This window comes from Capra hircus, chromosome 17 (assembly GCF_001704415.2).
Source record: "Capra hircus breed San Clemente chromosome 17, ASM170441v1, whole genome shotgun sequence".
Lineage (NCBI taxonomy): Eukaryota > Metazoa > Chordata > Mammalia > Artiodactyla > Bovidae > Capra > Capra hircus.
This window is the reverse complement of record NC_030824.1, coordinates 650146-668178: the sequence shown is the minus strand read 5'-3', so window position 1 is coordinate 668178 and position 18033 is coordinate 650146. Positions and strand designations below refer to the sequence as shown.

Genomic DNA, 18033 nt, shown 5'->3' with positions numbered 1-18033 from the left:
ATTTTATTGGCTTTCCCCGTAAACCAAGTTATTCAGACTCTTTTCTCCACTAAATTTTCCTACTACTCTATTTCTTCCTAATTTAATCTTATATTTCCAAATAAATAAGCTTTCCTCCCTACGCCGTTCACCCTTCGAATTTCCCTGGATCCACCGGGGCTGGACCCCGGCAATCCTCCAATTAAAAATAAATTTAAAAATATGAATCAGAGCCAAACCAGCTCTTTCCAAATGCCACACTACATCTGCTCTCGTAATTGGTGATGCGTTCTCATTTATTAGAATGACAGGGCTGAGCTCTGATGCCAAGGGTTTAGGAAAAGAGACCCCAGAAAGCAGGCAGTCATTGCACCTCAGACATGATCAGCACTCTACATGTTTTCCTGGCTTGTCCTTAAACATACACACCAGAAATTTATAGCCAGGAAGCTTTGACTCACCGGCCACCAGGTCACATCTCGACCAGCCAGAAAGAAGCCTCCAACAGTGCCCCGGTTAGTCCTCAGCATTGCCTGAGCAGAAGGGAAGACATTTATGAGCCAGGCCACAGAAAAAGCCCCTGAGATGCCCCAGAATCTCTGGCCAGGGTTCTGACAGACATGACCTTGTTTTCCAGCACTCCCTAAAAAGAAACAGTATCCTCAAAACTGTGATACAGCACCAATTTTTCAAGGACTTCAAAATCACACTTTCATAGAAACCAAGGCACTTTAAGAAGTCATATTTCTCAACTTCTGTCCTAATTACTCTGTTTATTTTCATTGATGAATACAGTGTGAGGCACCTATCATTAAAGCTGTGCTTGGAAGGAAATTTGCAGCCTCCAGCTCGTTACTTAAAAGACAGAATGAATGTAAATGACTTAAGCGTCCAAATCAACTAAGTTATTGATAGAAAGGGAGCAAAGGAAAATAAAATCAATGTGATAATAACACAGCATCTTTATTCATGATGTCAGGTGCTGGAAATGCCAAACAGGAGAAGTCTGCAGTCCCACTCTTGGCCCTGTTCACACGATGGGCTTGTCAGAAGAATAAAGTAAATCAGTGGAAGCATTACTGACTCACACATGAGAAAATGACCGCTTAGGGAGGGACAATAAAATCTGTGGCAGCTGATTTTATTGACAGCTGATTTAACGTACACTTGTCCCTCCCTCAGTCATTTCCCCCAGCCTCAAGCCTTGAGCCCACTCTGAACATCCCACTAAGCTCCTACATACCCACAGTCCGACGGCCATCACCAACACAAAATAGATGACAATGACGGAGATGTCAGCAGCATTTTGTATACGCGCTGATGTCTCAGGAGGGCTGGGGGTCTCAGTCACAGCGCTGGGGCTTAGCGTGCTGGCCATGGTTGCAGGCACTGCTTTCCCCATCCCAGGGACAGCCCTTTTCTTATACATGCCCTAGGTTAATGATCAGCCTCGGGCAAGTGGGGAGCACTATCAGAGCCATCTCCTGGGCAAGAGGACCTTTAAACCTTTCCTCTGAAGCTCTGAGACCCTGGCCCTCCAGCAGTCCTGTTGGACCAGGTGGAGGGTGGGAAGGAGGGGTGACATGAGATGGGAAATGGGGTGAAAATTGGAGGTGGAGAGAGGCGTGTTCACTGTGTGGAAAGATGGCATCTTTAAGAAGATGTGAATAGTCTGGGTGAGGACTAGGGAGAGATGAAGGGGACAAACAGAGGGGTAAGATGGAGGTGAAGGGTCTAGAAAAGAGTCAGGAGGACAAGGGGTGAGGGATCCTTGCAGAACAGATAAGATTCCCAACCGAGAAATGTTATCCCTTGAAAGTGACGTTATTTTGCATTTCCTAGTTCCTCCGTGTTTCTCTGGAACAGGTAGTTTGAGGCGGCCCATGCAAGAAGGGGAAGTGGCTCTGCGAGCGCTGCATTCAGAGGGGTCGGGGCAGGGGTGTGGAGTGGGTTGGGACAGAGGTTTTGACAATGGGCGTATCAACCTAAAAGCACGTGGTGATGATTCTCAGGACGCATATAAAGATGTGGGATTGCGTGATCATAGGATAGCTCTATTTTTAACTTTCTGAGGAACCTCCATACTGTTTGCCCTAAGGACTGTGTCAGGTTATACCCCACCAATGGTGTACAAGGGCTTCCCTAGAATCTGCCTGTCAAAGCAGGAAACATGGGTTCGATCCCTGGGTTAGGAAGATCCCCTGGAGGAGGAAATGGCAACCCACTCCAATATTCTTGCCTAGGAAATCCATGGAGGGAGGAACCTGGCAGGCTACAGTCTATGGGGTCGCAAGAGGGTTAGACACGACTTAGCGACTAAACAATAGCAGCAATGGTGCATAGGGGCTCCCTTTTCTCCAGATATTTGCCAGAACTTGAAAGTTCTCGTCTTTTTTATTTTTTTATTGAAGGATAATTGCTTTACAGAATTTTGTTGTTTTCTGTCAAACCTCACCATGAATCAGCCATAGATATACATGCATCCCCTCCCTCCTGAACCTCCCTCCTATCCCCTCCCCATCCCACCCCTCTAGGTTGACACAGAGCCCCTGTCTGAGTTTCCTGAGCCATACAGCAAATCCCCGTTGGCTATCTATTTTCCATATGGTAATGTAAGTTTCCATGTTACTCTCGCCATACATCTCACCCTCTCCTCCCCTCTCCCCATGTCCATAAGTCTGTTCTCTATGTCTGTTTCTCCACTGCTGCCCTGTAAATAAATTCTTCAGTACCATTTTTCTAGATTCCATATATAGGCGTTAGAATATGATATTTATCTTTCTCTTTCTGACTGACATCACTCTGTATAATAGGTTCTAGGTTCATCCACCTGTTTAGAACTGACTCAAATGTCTTCCTTTTGCTGGCTGAGTAATATTCCACTGTGTATAGGTACCGCCACTGCTTCATCCATTCATCTGTCAATGGACAGTCTTTTTGATTTAATTGTCATACTAACAAGTATAAGGTGATACCTTATTTTGGTGCTGATTTGCATTTACCAAATAATTAGCGATGTTGAACACCTTTTCATATACTTTTTTGGTAATTGGTATGTCTTCTCTGGAAAAAATTATATGCAAGTCCTTTGCCTATTTGAAAATCAGGTTATTTGGTTTTGCTTTTTTTTTTTTTAAAGCATTTAAAAATATTTATTTGGCTGCACTGGATCTTAGTTGCAACACTCAGGATCTTCGCTACGCTAGATGTTTCAGTGTGGTGCATGGACTCTCTAGTTGTGGCGCACAGGCCCAAGAGTGCAAGGGCACAGTAGCTCCGCTGCATGTGGGATCTTAATTCCCTGACCAGGGGTCAAGCCTGCGTCTCCTCCATTGCAAGGCAGATTCTTAACCAGTGGACCACCAGGGAAGTCCCTAGTTCAGCTTTTGAGTTGATGAGTGTTTGCACACTTAAGATATTAACTCCTTACCAGATATATGGTTTGCAAACATTTTCTCTATTCTGTAGGTTACCTTTTCATTTTGTTGATTGATCTCTTTGCTGTGCAGAAAACTTTTAGTTTAATGTAGTCCCATTTACATTTATTTATTTTTTTCTTTTCTTGCCTGGGTTTTTGATGTCATATCCAGAAAAGTTATTACTAACACCAAGGTCAAGGAGATTTCCCTCTATATTTTCTTCTAGAAATTTATAGTTTCAGGTCTTATATTTAAATCTTTAATCTATTTCAAGTTAATTATTTTCAGTGTTGAAAGATAGGGATCCAGTTTAATTCTTTGGCATGTGGTATGCAGTTTGCCCAGGACCACTTATTGAATAGACTATCCTTTTTCATTGTGTTCTTGGCATCCTTGTCAAAGATTAATTGACCATTTTCTGGGGTTTATTTATGGGCTGTTGTGTGGTCATGTATGGATGCGAGAGTTGAACTGTGAAGAAAGCTGAGCACCGAAGAATTGATGCTTTTGAACTGTGGTGTTGGAGAAGACTCTTGAGAGTCCCTTGGACTGCAAGGAGATTCAACCAGTCCATTTTAAAGGAGATCAGTCTTGGGTATTCTTTGGAAGGAATGATGCTAAAGCTGAAACTCCAGTACTTTGGCTACCTCATGTGAAGAGTTGACTCATTGGAAAAGACCCTGATGCTGGGAGGGATTGGGGGCAGGAGGAAAAGGGGACAACAGAGGATGAGATGGCTGGATGGCATCACTGACTCGATGGATGTGAGTTTGGGTGAACTCTGGGAGATGGTGATGGACAGGGAGGCCTGGCATGCTGCGATTCATGGGGTCGCAAAGAGTCGGACACAAATGAGTGACTGAACTGAACTGAACTGAACTGATTCTGTTCCATTGGCCAGTGTATCTCTTTTTTATCCCAATGTTATACTATTTTGATTACTATAGATTTGTAATTTAGTTTGAAATCCCAGAGTGTCATGCCTCCAGTTTTGTTCTTCTTTCTCAAGATTTCTTTATCTATTTGAAAACTTTTGTGGCAGGATATTTTTTCTTATTTCTGTGAACAAATATCACTGGTATTTTAATGGGGATTTTGAGAAGGCAATGGCACCCCACTCCAGTACTCTTGCCTGGGAAATCCCATGGATGGAGGAGCCTGGAAGTCTGCAGTCCATGGGGTCACTGAGGGTCGCACACGACTGAGCTACTTCACTTTCACTTTTCACTTTCATGCACTGGAGAAGGAAATGGCAACCCACTACAGTGTTCTTGCCTGGAGAATCCCAGGGACACAGGAGCCTGGTGGGCTGCCATCTATGGGGTGGCACAGAGTTGGACACAACTGAAGCAACTTAGCAGCAGCAGCATTGAATCTCTAGACTGCTTTGGGTAGTATGAGATTTTGACAATATTAATTCTTCCAGTCCATGAATGTGGGATATTTTCCCATTTATTTATATCTTCTTCAGTTATTTTCATCAAGTTTTTTTAGTTTTCAGTATACAGATCTTTCACTTCCTTGGTTAAATTTATTACTACTTTATTCTTTTTGCTGCTATTGTAAATGAGATTATTTCATTTATTTCTTTTTCAGGTAGTTCATTGTTGGTGTTTAAAAATGCAATTGATTTTGTGTGTTGATTTTATATTCCACAACTTTACTGAATTTATTAGTTTGAATAACGTGTGTGTGTGTGTGTGTGTGTGTGTGTGTGTGTGTGTGTGTGTGTGGAGTTCTTAGGATTTCTTGCCTAATTGCTCTGGCTAGTACTTCAGGTACTATGTTGAATAGGAGTGGTGAGAGTGGGTACCCTTGTCTGATTCCTGATCGTAGAAGGAAAGCTTTCAGCTTTTCACCACTGAGTATGTTAGCTATGGGCTTGTCAGATATGGCCTTTACTGAGTTGAGGTAAGTTCCTTCAGCATCTGTTTTGTTGGGAGTTTTTAATCATTAAAAGGTGTCAAATGCTTTTCCTGCATCAGTTTTCAGGTCTGTGCCTGGGACCCCAGTCAGTGAGTCGATGACCTCGGCGTGGGCTCACCTTCTAAAAGTGCCCCTCCCTGGTCTTGGACTCCATCAGGGATTCACATGACTCCCGAAAGTACTTTTGCCCATGGAGCCATACCGAATTTTTGTTGCTGAGGGGGGGCGGGTACTAGCTGGAGACCTTCTATTCCATCGTCTTGCTGATGGCACCTCATGAACCCCCGTACCATTTTAAAGATGTCTTTTTCTTGATGGAACATTTGCTGGATCGCTGTCAACTTTTCACTGTTTTCCAGAGCTCAAACAACATTCTGCTTTGTTTGTTTTGATGTTTTTGTTGGGGAATGAAATCTTGAAATATCTTAGGCCACCACTTTGCTGGCCATTTCATGATTATAATGGAGTTCTGTAAACTGAGGCATCTCATCAAGTCATTACTATTACCCCCCACACTCTCCCAGAGACCCTATCCTGGGTAAAGTATCCGTCCTTTCCTTTGCAACATCTGTCAGCATTTCTGACCATTTAAATGCAGGTCAAGAAGTAACATGGATGAAATAAAAGCCTCAGTAGGCACCAAGAGGGAAATCAAATGGGCCCCATACAGGGAAATAGGAGTACAGCTAAGTTAACTAAACCTTTAAAAAAAAAAAAAAAGCTCACCAAACTGCACACTTTAATTAATCAATTTATTTATTTACTTAAAAAGTCTTTTTTTTTTTTTTTTTTTTGTCTTGAAGCATGTGGAATCTTAGTTCCCAGACCAGGGATCAAACCCATGCCCCCTGCTAGTGGGATGGACCCCTAACCACTGGACAACCCTAGAAGTCCCATGCTAACTTAACTTTGAGCAGAAAGATGGATCTCACTAGGAAAAAAAGAAACTTTGACCTTAGAGTAAGGTAAGAAAATGTCACTTTTTAGAGAGACCTGTGAAGCTGAGTCTAAAACCTTCATACAGCATGCGGGATAGGATTTGGAAAGCTGCATGTTTATAACTTTCCTTTACCAGATTAATAAACCCACCAAGCAGCAGGTCTCCTTTGGATCATTTTTCTCTCTGAGTAAGGGATTTCTCTTGGGCATCACATTGTCTTCCACCCATAGGCCTGGAGTTTTTGCCTTCTGGGCTCCTACCTCATCCTGTGTGCAGGATGGAGGCTCAAGGTGCCGCATCCGGGCCTTCTGAAGCCCTTGCTTCTCGAAGCTATTTGGCTTCAGCCTCTCTAGTTCTGCAGCCGTGCACTCGCATTCTCTCGTCTCAGGCCCAGGGGGAAGGAGGAGGAGGAGGAGGAGGAGTCTGGAAACCAGGATACCTCAGAGACCTGTGAGTCTACAGTTCCTGAACATTGACCAGTCTGAAAAACTAATAAAGGAACTTTATTACCCTAGAAGAGAGGCGCATTCTCCTGCTCCTCTGGGAGATCTATATAGAAAGGTTGGCTTGACAATTGTCTGTTTGGGCCTTCCCTGGCGGGTCGGTGGTAAAGAATCCTCCTGCCAGTGCAGGAAACATGGGTTTGATCCCTGGTCCGGGAAGATCCCACGTGCTGAGGAGCACCTGAGGCCATGTGCTACGACGACGAAGCCTGTGCTCTGAAGCCTGGGAGCTGCAACTGCTGAGCCCACTCAGTGCAGCTCTGAAGCCTGGACACCCTGGAGCCCGTGCTCCACAACAAGAGCAGCCGCCTCAGTGAGAAGCCCGCGCACTGCAGCTGGAGAGTCGCCCCCTCTCTCTGCGGCTAGAGGAAAGCCCGTGCAACGATGACGACCAGCACAGCCGAAAGTAAACAGACAAATAAAGCGATTGACAGCCCTGCATTTGCACGCAGGGGTCTAGGCTGGCCCTTGGGAAGGGTTCCATCCACCCGCTGCGTCCTCACCTCACTGCTGCAGTCGCAATGCCTCTGTCTGCTCCCTGTCGCACAAAGCACCCCTCCCTCCCCCATACAGGCCTCTCTTGTTCCTTTCTTTATCTGCCTAGGCGTTCACCACTGTGCCACCGTCAGCAAATGGCACACAATGCAGGCTTCTGGCGCCTCCTGGGTGTCCCTTGACCTTAAATGCAGCAGAGGCTTTATGCTTCTATTTCCTCCCCTTAAAACATTCTTTCTGCTAACTTGTTAGAACTAGAACAAGATCTTCTTCCTTTGGGAGACCAGAGTCATGTAAAGTCATATAAAGAGTCATGTATTTATTGTTGCAACATTAAGGCCAGGACATTGCTTGATCTGTTGGAGTCATGAAAATGATGTGAGCTGCAAAGTCTCATTATTGCTGTTCAGTTGCTAAGTTGTATCTGACTGTTTGCTACCCCCTGGAGCACGCCAGGCTCCCCTGTCCTTCACTATCTCCTGGAGTTTGCTCAGATTCATGTCCTTTACGTTTGTGATGCTATATAACCATCTCATCCTCTGCTGTCCTCTTCTCCTTTGGCCTTCAATCTTTCTCAGCGTCAGGGTCTTTTCAAATGAGTTGGCTCTTGGCATTAGGTGCCCAAAGTTTTGGAGCTTCAGCATCAGTAACATCCTTAACAAGAGAGGTCCTAGGATTACCAGCTCTGTGGGTAAAGGGAGTTCAACTTGAACCAACAAGGGGTGCTGCGGAACTAATCGTGGATGCTCTGCTTTTAACTGCTCCCAGCTGGACCAACACCAAGCCTGAGGGCAGGAGACTTTCGCTCCCCACTGGGGACTTTGCAGCTGTGTCCCCATGAGGAGGGACATCTGCGGAGTCATAGGTGATGATCCATGAATCATTCAGCAGAACACTGGCAGCCATACTCAATTTTACTTGCGATTTATTGTTCTAAAATAGCTTGGTTCTGTGGTCTTCTGTGGTGCAGAATTTTATTTCTTTGGATCCCCAAGGGCATCATTATTGTATAATATTACATATATATAATACAATATATAATTTACATTATACCATATCATATTATATATGATATACAATTTATACTATGTAGTCTGTGGTGACCCCGTGGACAGTACTGTCCATGGAATTCTCCAGGCAAAAATACTGGAGTGGGTAGCGTTCCTTTCTCCAGGGTATCTTCCCAGCCCAGGGACTGAATCCAGGTCTCCACATTGCAGGTGGATTCTTTACTGTCTAAGCCACTAGGAAAGTGTCTATGAAAGTGAAAGTGATAATTTTTATGCATATATATTTTAAAATGTAACTTATTTAGTTATTTGTTTCTGGCTGTGCTGGATCTTCTCTGTCCTCAGCTGCGTGGCTTCCTGGTAGGCCTGTGCCGTTTTGGATCACAGGAAGACTCTGTATGTCCTCTAAGATTTTAGCTGAGAACCTCCATCTTTCTGTTAGTTTTTCAATCAGAACTTCCCAGTTTCTTTCCGATATTACCTCAAACCTCCTCGTTTCTGTCAGATTTTACTTCAGAACTGCCTACTTTCTGTTAGATTTTACCTAGAAACTCCTTGTTTCTGTAAATTTTTACCTCAGAATCTCTTCATTCTGTCAGATTTATATCAGACCATCTCCTTATTTTGGTCAGACTTTAACTAAAAACCACCAAGTCTTTCAGGTTTTATCTCACAACCTGCCAGTTTCTGTCACATTTTATCTGAGAAACATCTGGTTTCTGTTAGACTTTACCTAACACCCCCATAGATTGTCAGATTTCACCTCAGAATCTCATAGTTTCTGTCAGATTTTACCTCAGAAGCCCCTAGTTTCTGTAAGATTTCATGTCAGAACCACCTAGTTTCTGTCAGATTTCACCTCAGAACCCTCTAGCTTCTGTCACATTTTACCTCAGTACCCCCTGGTTTCAGTCAGATTTTACCGCAGAAGCCTGTAGTTTCTATCAGACTTCACCTCAGAAGCCCCTAGATCTGTCCGATTTTACCTCAGAACTCCATAGCTTCTGTCATATATCATCTAGAACCCCTTAGTTTCTGTCAGATTTTACCTCAGATCTGCCTATTTTCTGTCAGATTTTACCACAGAACCTCTTAGATTCTGTCAGATTTTACCTCAGAACCCTAGTTTCTGTCCGATTTTTCGCAAACACCCTAGTTTCTGTCAGACTTTACAACAGAATCCCACTTTCTGTCTGCTTTTACCTCAGAAGACCATAGTTTCTGTCAATCTCACCTCAGAATCCCCTAGTTTCTGTCAGATTTTATTCAGAACCCCTAGGTTCTGTCAGATTTTATGTCAGAACCTCCTAGTTTTTGTTAGATTTTTATGTCAGAAGGCCCTAGTTTATGTCAGATTTTACATCAGAAGCCTCTAGTTTACATCAGATTTTATGTCAGAAGTGCCTAGTTTATGCCAGATTTTATGCTTCTGCCAGATTTTAACCTCAGACGACTATTCAGTTCAGTTCAGTCGCTCAGTCGTGTCCGACTCTTTGCGACCCCATGAATTGCTGTTAAATTTTACCTCAGAATCCCCTAGTTTCTGTCAAATTTCCCCTCAGAACTGCCTAGTTTCTGTCAGATTTTACCACAGAACCCCCTAGTTTCTGTCAGATTTTACTTTAGAACCCCCTGGCTTCTGTCAGATTTCACCTCAGAAGCTCATAGCTTCTGTCAGTTATCACCTCAGGAAATCCTAGTTTCTCTCAGGTTCTACCTCAGAAACCCCTAGTTTTTGTCAGATTTGATCTCAGTAATCCCTAATTTCTATCAGATTTCACCTCCAATCCCCTAGTTTCTGTCAGATCTTACCTCAGATCTCCCTAGTTTCTGTTAGGTTTCACCTAGAACCCTTTAGTTTCTGTCAGATTTTACCTCAGAACCCTCTTGTTACTCAGATTTTTACCTCAGAATCCCCTAGTTTCTGTCCAATTTTTCTTCAGACCCCCCGAGGTTCTGTAAGATTTTACCTCAGATCTCCTGATTTTCTGTCAGATTTTAATTCAGAATCCTCTAGTATCTGTCAGATTTTACCTCAGAATCTTCTTGTTTCTCAGATTTCACCTCAGAACCCCCTAGATTCTGTCAGTTTCCTCAGAATCCCCTAGTTTCTGTCAGATCTTACCTCTGAACATCCTAGTTTTTGTCAGATTTCACCTCAGAAGCCCCTAGTTTCTGTTACATTTCACCTCAGTAATCCCTAGTTTCAGTCAGATATTACCTCAGAATCCCATCGTTTCTGTCAAATTTTACCTCAGAATCCCTTAGTTTCTATGAGTTTTTACCTCAGAACCCCCTTGTTTCTGTCAGATTTTACCTTGGAATGCCCTAATTTCTGTCAATTTTATATAGTTTCTCAGATTATACCCCTGAACCCCCTAGTTTCTCAAATTTTACCTCTGAAGTCCCTAGTTTTGGTTAGATTTTTTCTCTTAACCCCCTACTTTCTGTCAGATTTTACCTCTGAACACCCTAATTTCTTTCAGATTTAACCTCAGTACCCTCTAGTTTCTGTCAGATTTTTCCTCAGACCCTGTTTCTTACTGACAGATTTTAACTCATATCCTCTTACTTTAAGAGTTTTTCCTAAAAACCCTGTAGTTTCTTTGAGATTTTACATCTGAACCTCTTTCTGATTTTATCACATAAACTAATTTTTTTTTCTGTACAGTTTTACTTCAGAAACTCTTTTTTATTTTCTCTTAGATTTTGCCTCAGTATGTTCTAGTTTCTGTTATTTTCTGCATCTTGGCTGCAGCCATACCCTGGCCAGGTCCCAAGACTCCTGACCCACAGGAGTCACAAGCAGTCCTTATCATCTCAGAGAAGTTCTCCGGTTCCAGGTCCGTCAAGACCCCTGACCATGCCTGGGCTCCAGCCTGAGGACATGGCTGACTGTTTGTGCTCAGCTGGGATGGCAGCCGTGCTGCTCATAGGGGAATTCAGACCAATGGCAGGTGACCCTGAATACTGAGCTCCTGTCCTCACCCTGAACGCATGGCTCACAGAGTACCCCATGTCACCACTCGAGTGTTCTGCTGCCCTCTTTCACTGTCCTTTCACATACACGTAGGATTGCACTGGACTGTGGGGCCACAGCTAACGGAGATGCACATTTTGGGATAAGGTCAGTTTCCAAGGAGACAAGAATCTCAATTTAAGCATATCCCTGTGCCCAGGGTGGACTCTGAATGGGGGCTAGGATATTCCAGAGGTTAGAGGAGGTGCCCGTGGCCAGCACGGGCCAAAATGCCGAGTCTCAGAATGGGTGGTGGGCCAACCAGTGGGGAAACCACTCAGGGCTCTCTGAAACCTTCCTCCATGATGGGGACCCTCATCCCCGTGAGGCCCATCCCCCAGAACTCCTGGTCTGTACCCAATAGTTCAGATTTGGTTCCCACCTCCTGGTCCATGTGAGGTCTTAGCCGAGTCTGTGTCGGGGAGAGGCTGCTGGAAGCTGAGAATCAGAAGGTGTCTCTAAGGAGAGGGTGGATCCTGGGAGTGTCTGTGCAGAGGAGGAGACAAAGCTGTGGGCAGAGGCTCTGTAGGGTGACCCGTGTGGAGTTAGGTGTGTGTGTTCAGTGCGTACTAGGATGTTACTAAGATGTCCAGGTGTTTCAATGTGATGTAGTGTTTGCTATTATTGGTGTTAAATTTATTTATCAAACAGGTCTTTTAATGACTAAGTTTTTTTAAACATTGCGATAGTTATTCTAGGGAATAGTTTTTTCCTTTTAACATTTAATTAAATGTTCAATGTGTTAAATAATTCACAGAGAGAAACACATTTTGTGTTTGTACAAATTAAAGGACCCTTGAGTATAACACGCCTACCACCAAAGGTCAAATTTGCAGTGGTCTCAAAGGAAAATGAACAGTTCAAAATTTAAACAGAATTTATATCACTACAAACATTTACAGGATTCCTCTCATCATTTTTTCAAACAACGAAGGTTACAGTGACAGAATTGAATGATCAGAATGTAAAAATATTTATGCAAACTGCATTAATTATTCTTACTTTTCAATAGAGATAAAATCTATGAACACACAACAATAATGAAGAAAAACTTCATTTTTGAAAGTAATTCTATTTTAGATTTCAAACAATATTCATTATATTATTATTAAAATTAAAAGAAAATATGGCACCATGAGCAGGAGAAGCAACAAATATTTTGCCAATTATGCCAGCTAAGGAAATTGCCAAATTGCCGAAGTGTATCTCCACACCAGTCATCCATCTTGAAAGACTGGAAGCGACTGTAGGGCCTAAACCTCATTTCAGTGTCTTTATTCTTAGAATTCATAGATCATCAATGAAATATTTAAGAAAGTCCTTTCCCCACCTCTCCAGGAATGTTTCTTGTATCACTGGAAATCCTTAATAGGGTTGAATCATAGACTCTGGATTTATCTAACCAAATCTATTTAACTGGAAATTGAACTTCATCTTCAATAAATCAAACAATTCTGGGCATTAATAGGTAGTTCCTTAAATGTCCTTGCATTCCATATCTGTGTGTTCCATTCTGGAGGGTCTTACATTTAAATCCATTTATTTAAGAGTTCTTGGTTTACTGGGAAATGAGTTATAACCTCACCATCTAACTTGTATGCAACTTCAACTCTGATTTCCATAAATATATCCAAAATATCAAAAGTTTTAAGTACCGATGCAGTAAATCCATTAATAATATGAGCATATTTAATCAAAACAAGGTCCAACCAGACACACGTTCTTTCCCTTCCTGTAGTTACACCAAACTCTCTACCCCTTGTTTGTAATAATTCTGCAATTTCATTGTCTTGCTCTGTAGGAAAGGGACCAATCCCAACTCTAGTTGTATAAGCTTTCACAACTCCATACACTTCTCCACATTTTAAGGGGGCATACCCAAGCCAGTACAAACACCTCCAACCGTACAGCTCAAAGAGGTTATGAAAGGATGGCTTTCAAAGTCAGTATCTAGCAGTGCTGCAACTGCACCTTCACCAAGATTTTCTTCGATGGTGTTTCCTTGAAAGCCCGACATAGGAAATAAACTCCATATATCTCACAGTTGGTCTCACCCTTTCCATATAACCCTTGAGTTTTTGGAATTCATCTTCAATGTCTATTTCCGAAGTGGGGTATATAGATTTGTAGTGGTTAGTCAGAACTTGGAACCTCTCAGAACAGCCATCAAAGTCAGAAACAAGATCACATATCCTAAATCCACTCTGGTCCTTTTGGAAAGAATAAACAGAGAGAATGCCCTTTCTGTGGTACCCCAACTTTTTCCTGCTTGTTCTCCTCTCTGTTGTTCCAGGATGAGCTCTGTCAGGTATGAGAAGCCTTTGTCCAGCCTTCCAGACCTTTCCCTCTTGGAACATTTTTTTTCTGCTTTCTCACACAATCCAGGTAGGTGAATTACCACATCATTTCCAATGAATGCAGTAACATTCGGGCTCCACTGGGAGCCTGAGTTGTTCACTGGGTGAAAGACAAAAGTCACCCTCCACAGAATGCGCAACTGTTGAGGCCAGCGTTACTTCCTCCCTGGCAGTGGCACAGCGTGCTGGCGTCCTGCGCCAGCAGATCAGCACCTTCCCCTTGCCTTCGTGGTCCCACTGCCCGCCAAGTGCCAGGGTGGCCAGGTTCCCCCCAGGCTGCCCCCTGGGGCGGCCTCGGTCGCCTTGGACAAGGAGGATGCCCCCAGGTTGGTCTCGGCAAACGCCCAGGCTCCAGAGACACGAGAAGAGCCTGAAGGGGTCGGGGGCGACTGGGAGTGTGTGAACTGGATTGCTCTGTAAATTTATGTTTGAGAGTCTTCATATAAAATATAACATATATTCAAAACAATAACAGCTGGTAACACTGTCAATGTCTTAACCTGAGATTGGGATTTCTCTACTTTTCTAACGTTTCATTTTGTCGAGAGGACTTGGATCACTGTTTACAACGGTGGTCTGTGATGTCCCCTTCTGCTGGTTTGGTGGTCAGGTTGTTTCTTACACTTGATTGGTTGACTGACGGCTGTGCGGGGTCCTCACTGCTCCTGGGCTCTCGGTTGTGGGGCGCGCGGCCGCTCTTCATCACAGTGCGCTGGCTTCTCACTGGCGTGGATTCTCTTGTTGCAGAGCACCAGTTCTGGGGGATGGAGCTTCAGCAGTTCGGCTTTCCTGCTGAGTTGCTCTGCAGAATGTGGGAGCTTCCTGGCTTCGGCACTGCGACCATGTCCCCTCCATCGACAGGCAGATCCTTAAACACAGGAAAACAAGGGAAGTGGGATAAATTTCCCTCTTAGGTGCTTTATCTATGGGTTTTATGTAAAACACTTTAACTGCTTCCTCAGAGAAACACAACTTTCACATCTTTTTCATGCTTAAAAAAATACAAATCCAGTGTATGGGAAGCATCTGACTCCTGACGTTTGTTAGATATTTACGCTAAATAAGGATAGATTACGTCTTTTTGTGGAGTAATTTCATGACAAAATATTGTTTCTTCTAAGCATCTTCATCTGTTTACTTATTTTCTCTACTAGAACAAGTGTTGTACCTTCTTAGAAAACTGAACTTCATTCCCTTTTCATGCATGTTTTCCCCACATGTTGCCAGCAGCGGGCACTGTGGGACTGCCCTGGGTTCCTGCACAGCTGCTCAGGGAGACTTAGTCGCTCCAGGAGCTGGGCTGGAGGCAGGGCCTGTGCTCCTGGGGGGACTCAGCAGCGTGTCCTGTCTGACTGCAGAGACCTGTGAGCAGGGACCTGTGTGGTCTCAGCAGGTGCTTCCTCCAGGGGCTCCCAAGGGGGAACTCCCCTCCACCCCCTGAGTCTGGGCTGTGAGCTGAGCTCCAGCATCAGGGCTGAGAGATGGGCTGGGCGGGCCCTGGGTGGACCCCTATTTGCATGGCAGCCCCTCCTCTGGCAGAGGCTGGGGGAGAAAAGGAAGCCTGAGGCAGCCCAGCCCACTGTGGGGACCAGGGTCCTGTGAGCACCATGGCCTGGACTCCTTCCTGCTGGTGCTCCTCTCTCTCTGCACAGGTAGGGGCGGGCCCCGGGCACCAGGGCTCAGCCCCCAGCCTCATCAGCCCCTGAGGCGCAGACTCTGGGAACCTTTCCTGCAGCTCCTGCCCCGTCTCCCCTGTGTCTGTGTCTGCAGGTTCCCTCTCCCAGCCCGTGCTGACTCAGCCGGCCTCCCTCTCTGCGTCTCCGGGAGCATCAGCCAGACTCTCCTGCACCCTGAGCAGTGGTTACAGTGCTGGTAGCTACCAAATGTCCTGTTTCCAGCAGAAGCCAGGGGGCCCTCCCCAGTACCTCCTGATGTTCAAGTCACACTCCGATAAGCCCCAGGGCTCCAGGGTCCCCAGTCACTTCTCTGGATCCAAGGCTGCCTCGGCCAACACAGAGCTCCTGCTCATCTCTGGGCTGCAGACTCCGGATGAGGCTGATTGTAACTGCTACTGTCACCAAAACACTGGTATTTACCAGGTGCTTCAGACTGTGCAAGGCTGAACAGGCACTGCGCCCCTGTGTCCTCCCTGCTGCGGCCATCATTGCTGTTTTGCTCTCACTCTGGTTAACCTCCCGTGGTCACTTCTGAGTTTCCTGAGAACAACAGGTCTGACCTGTCATGTACTGCCCTCATCTCATATCTCAGACCTACCCACGGCTCTGATCGCTCAGACTGCCATGTTTTGACACACATCTTCCTCAGTTCAGTTCAGTTCAGTTCAGTTGCTCAGTTGTGTCAGACTCATTGTGACCCCATGGACCGCAGCACACCAGGCCTCCCTGTCCATCACCAACTTCCGGAGTTTACTCAAACTCGTGTTCATTGAGTTGGTGATGCCATCCAACCATCTCACCCTCTGTCCTCCTCTTCTCCTCCCACCTTCAATCTTTCCCAGCATCAGGGTCTTTTCCAAATGAGTTAGTTCTTTGCATCAGGTGGCCAAAGGATTGGAATTTCAGCTTTAGCATTGGTCCTTCCAATGAACACTCAGGACTGATTTCCTTTAGGATGGACTGGTTGGATCTCCTTGCAGTCCAAGGGACTCTCAAGAGTCTTCTCCAACACCACACTTCAAAAGCATCAATTCTTCAGCACTCAGCTTTCTTTATAGCCCAACTCTCACATCCATACATGACCACTGAAAAAACCATAGCCTTGACTAGACGGACCTGTGTTGACAAAGTAATGTCTCTGCTTTTTCATATGCTGTCTAGGTTGGTCATAACTTTCCTTCCAAGGAGTAAGTGTCTTTTAATTTCATGGATGCAGTTACCATCTGCAGTGATTTTGGAGCCCCAAAAAATAAAGTCTGTCATTGTTTCCTCATCTATTTTCCAAGAAGTGATGGGACCAGATGCCATGATCTTAGTTTTCTGAATGTTGAGCTTTCAGCCAGCTTTTTCACTCTCCACTTTCACTTTCATCAAGAGGCTCTTTAGTTCTTCTTTGCTTTCTGCCATAAGGGTGGTGTCATCTACATATCTCAGGTTATTGATATTTCTCCTGGCAATCTTGATTCCAGCTTGTGCTTCCTCCAGTCCAGCGTTTCTCATGATGTACTCTGCATAGAACTTAAATAAGCAAGGTGACAATATACAGCCTTGACGTACTCCTTTTCCTATTTGGAATCACTGTGTTGTCCCATGTCCAGTTCTAACTGTTGCTTCCTGACCTGCATACAGGTTTCTCAAGAGGCAGGTTAGGTGGTCTGGTATTCCCATCTCTTTCAGAATTTTCCACAGTTTATTGTGATCCACATAGTCAAAGGCTTTGGCATAGTCAATAAAGCAGAAATAGATATTTTTTTGGAACTCTCTTGCTTTTTCCATGATCCAGCAGATGTTGGCGATTTGATCTCTGGTTCCTCTGCCTGTTCTAATAGTAGCTTGAACATCTGGAAGTTTACAGTTCACATATTGCTGAAGCCTGGCTTTACTTTACTGAGCATTACTTTACTAGCGTGTGAGATGCGTGTAGTTGTGAGGTAGTTTGAGCATTCTTTGGCATTGCCTTTCTTTGGGATTGGAATGAAAATTGACCTTTTCCAGTCTTGCGGCCACTGCTGAGATTTCCAAATTTGCTGGTATATTGAGTGCAGCACTTTCACAGCATCATCTCTTAGGATTCAAAATAGCTCAACTGGAATTCTATCACCTCCACTAGCTTTGTTCGTAGTGATGCTTCCTAAGGCCCACTTGACTTCACATTCAAGGATGTCTGGCTCTGGGTAAGTGATCACACCATCGTGATTATCTGGGTCGTGAAGCTCTTTTTTGTACAGTTCTTCTGTGTATTCTTGCCACCTCTTCTTAATATCTTCTGCTTCTGTTAGGTCCATATCATTTCTGTCCTTTATCGAGCCCATCTTTGCATGAAATGTTCCCTTGGTGTCTCTAATTTTCTTGAAGAGATCTCCAGTCTTTCCCATTCGGTTGTTTCTCTGCATTGTATTCTCTGTTTCTTTGCATTGATCACTGAGGAAGATTTTCTTATCTCTCCTTGCTATTCTTTGGAACTCTGCATTCAGATGCTTATATCTTTCCTTTTCTCCTTTGCTTTTCGCCTCTCTTCTTTTCACAGCTATTTGTAAGGCCTCCCCAGACAGCCATTTTGCTCTTTTGCATTTGTTTTTCTTGGGGACGGTTTTGATCCCTGTCTCCTGTATAATATCATGAACCTCTGTCCATGGTTCATCAGGCACTCTGTCTATCAGATCTAGTCTCTTAAATCTATTTCTCACTTCCACTCTATAATCATAAGGG

At 44.3% G+C, this 18033-nt stretch overlaps 1 protein-coding gene and 2 pseudogenes across 1 annotated transcript in view; 1 reads left to right on the top strand and 2 right to left on the bottom strand.

Annotated features, from left to right (window-relative positions):
- Window positions 1-1357, bottom strand: part of LOC102175148 (low affinity sodium-glucose cotransporter) — a 30127-nt gene extending 28770 nt beyond the window's left edge. Inside the window, 2 exon segments of the mRNA XM_005691667.2 lie at window positions 441-512; window positions 1223-1357. Coding sequence (XP_005691724.2) covers window positions 441-512; window positions 1223-1357 — 207 coding nt within the window.
- On the bottom strand, window positions 12700-14351 carry LOC102177889 (annotated as a pseudogene).
- Window positions 15256-15771, top strand: LOC102172746 (annotated as a pseudogene).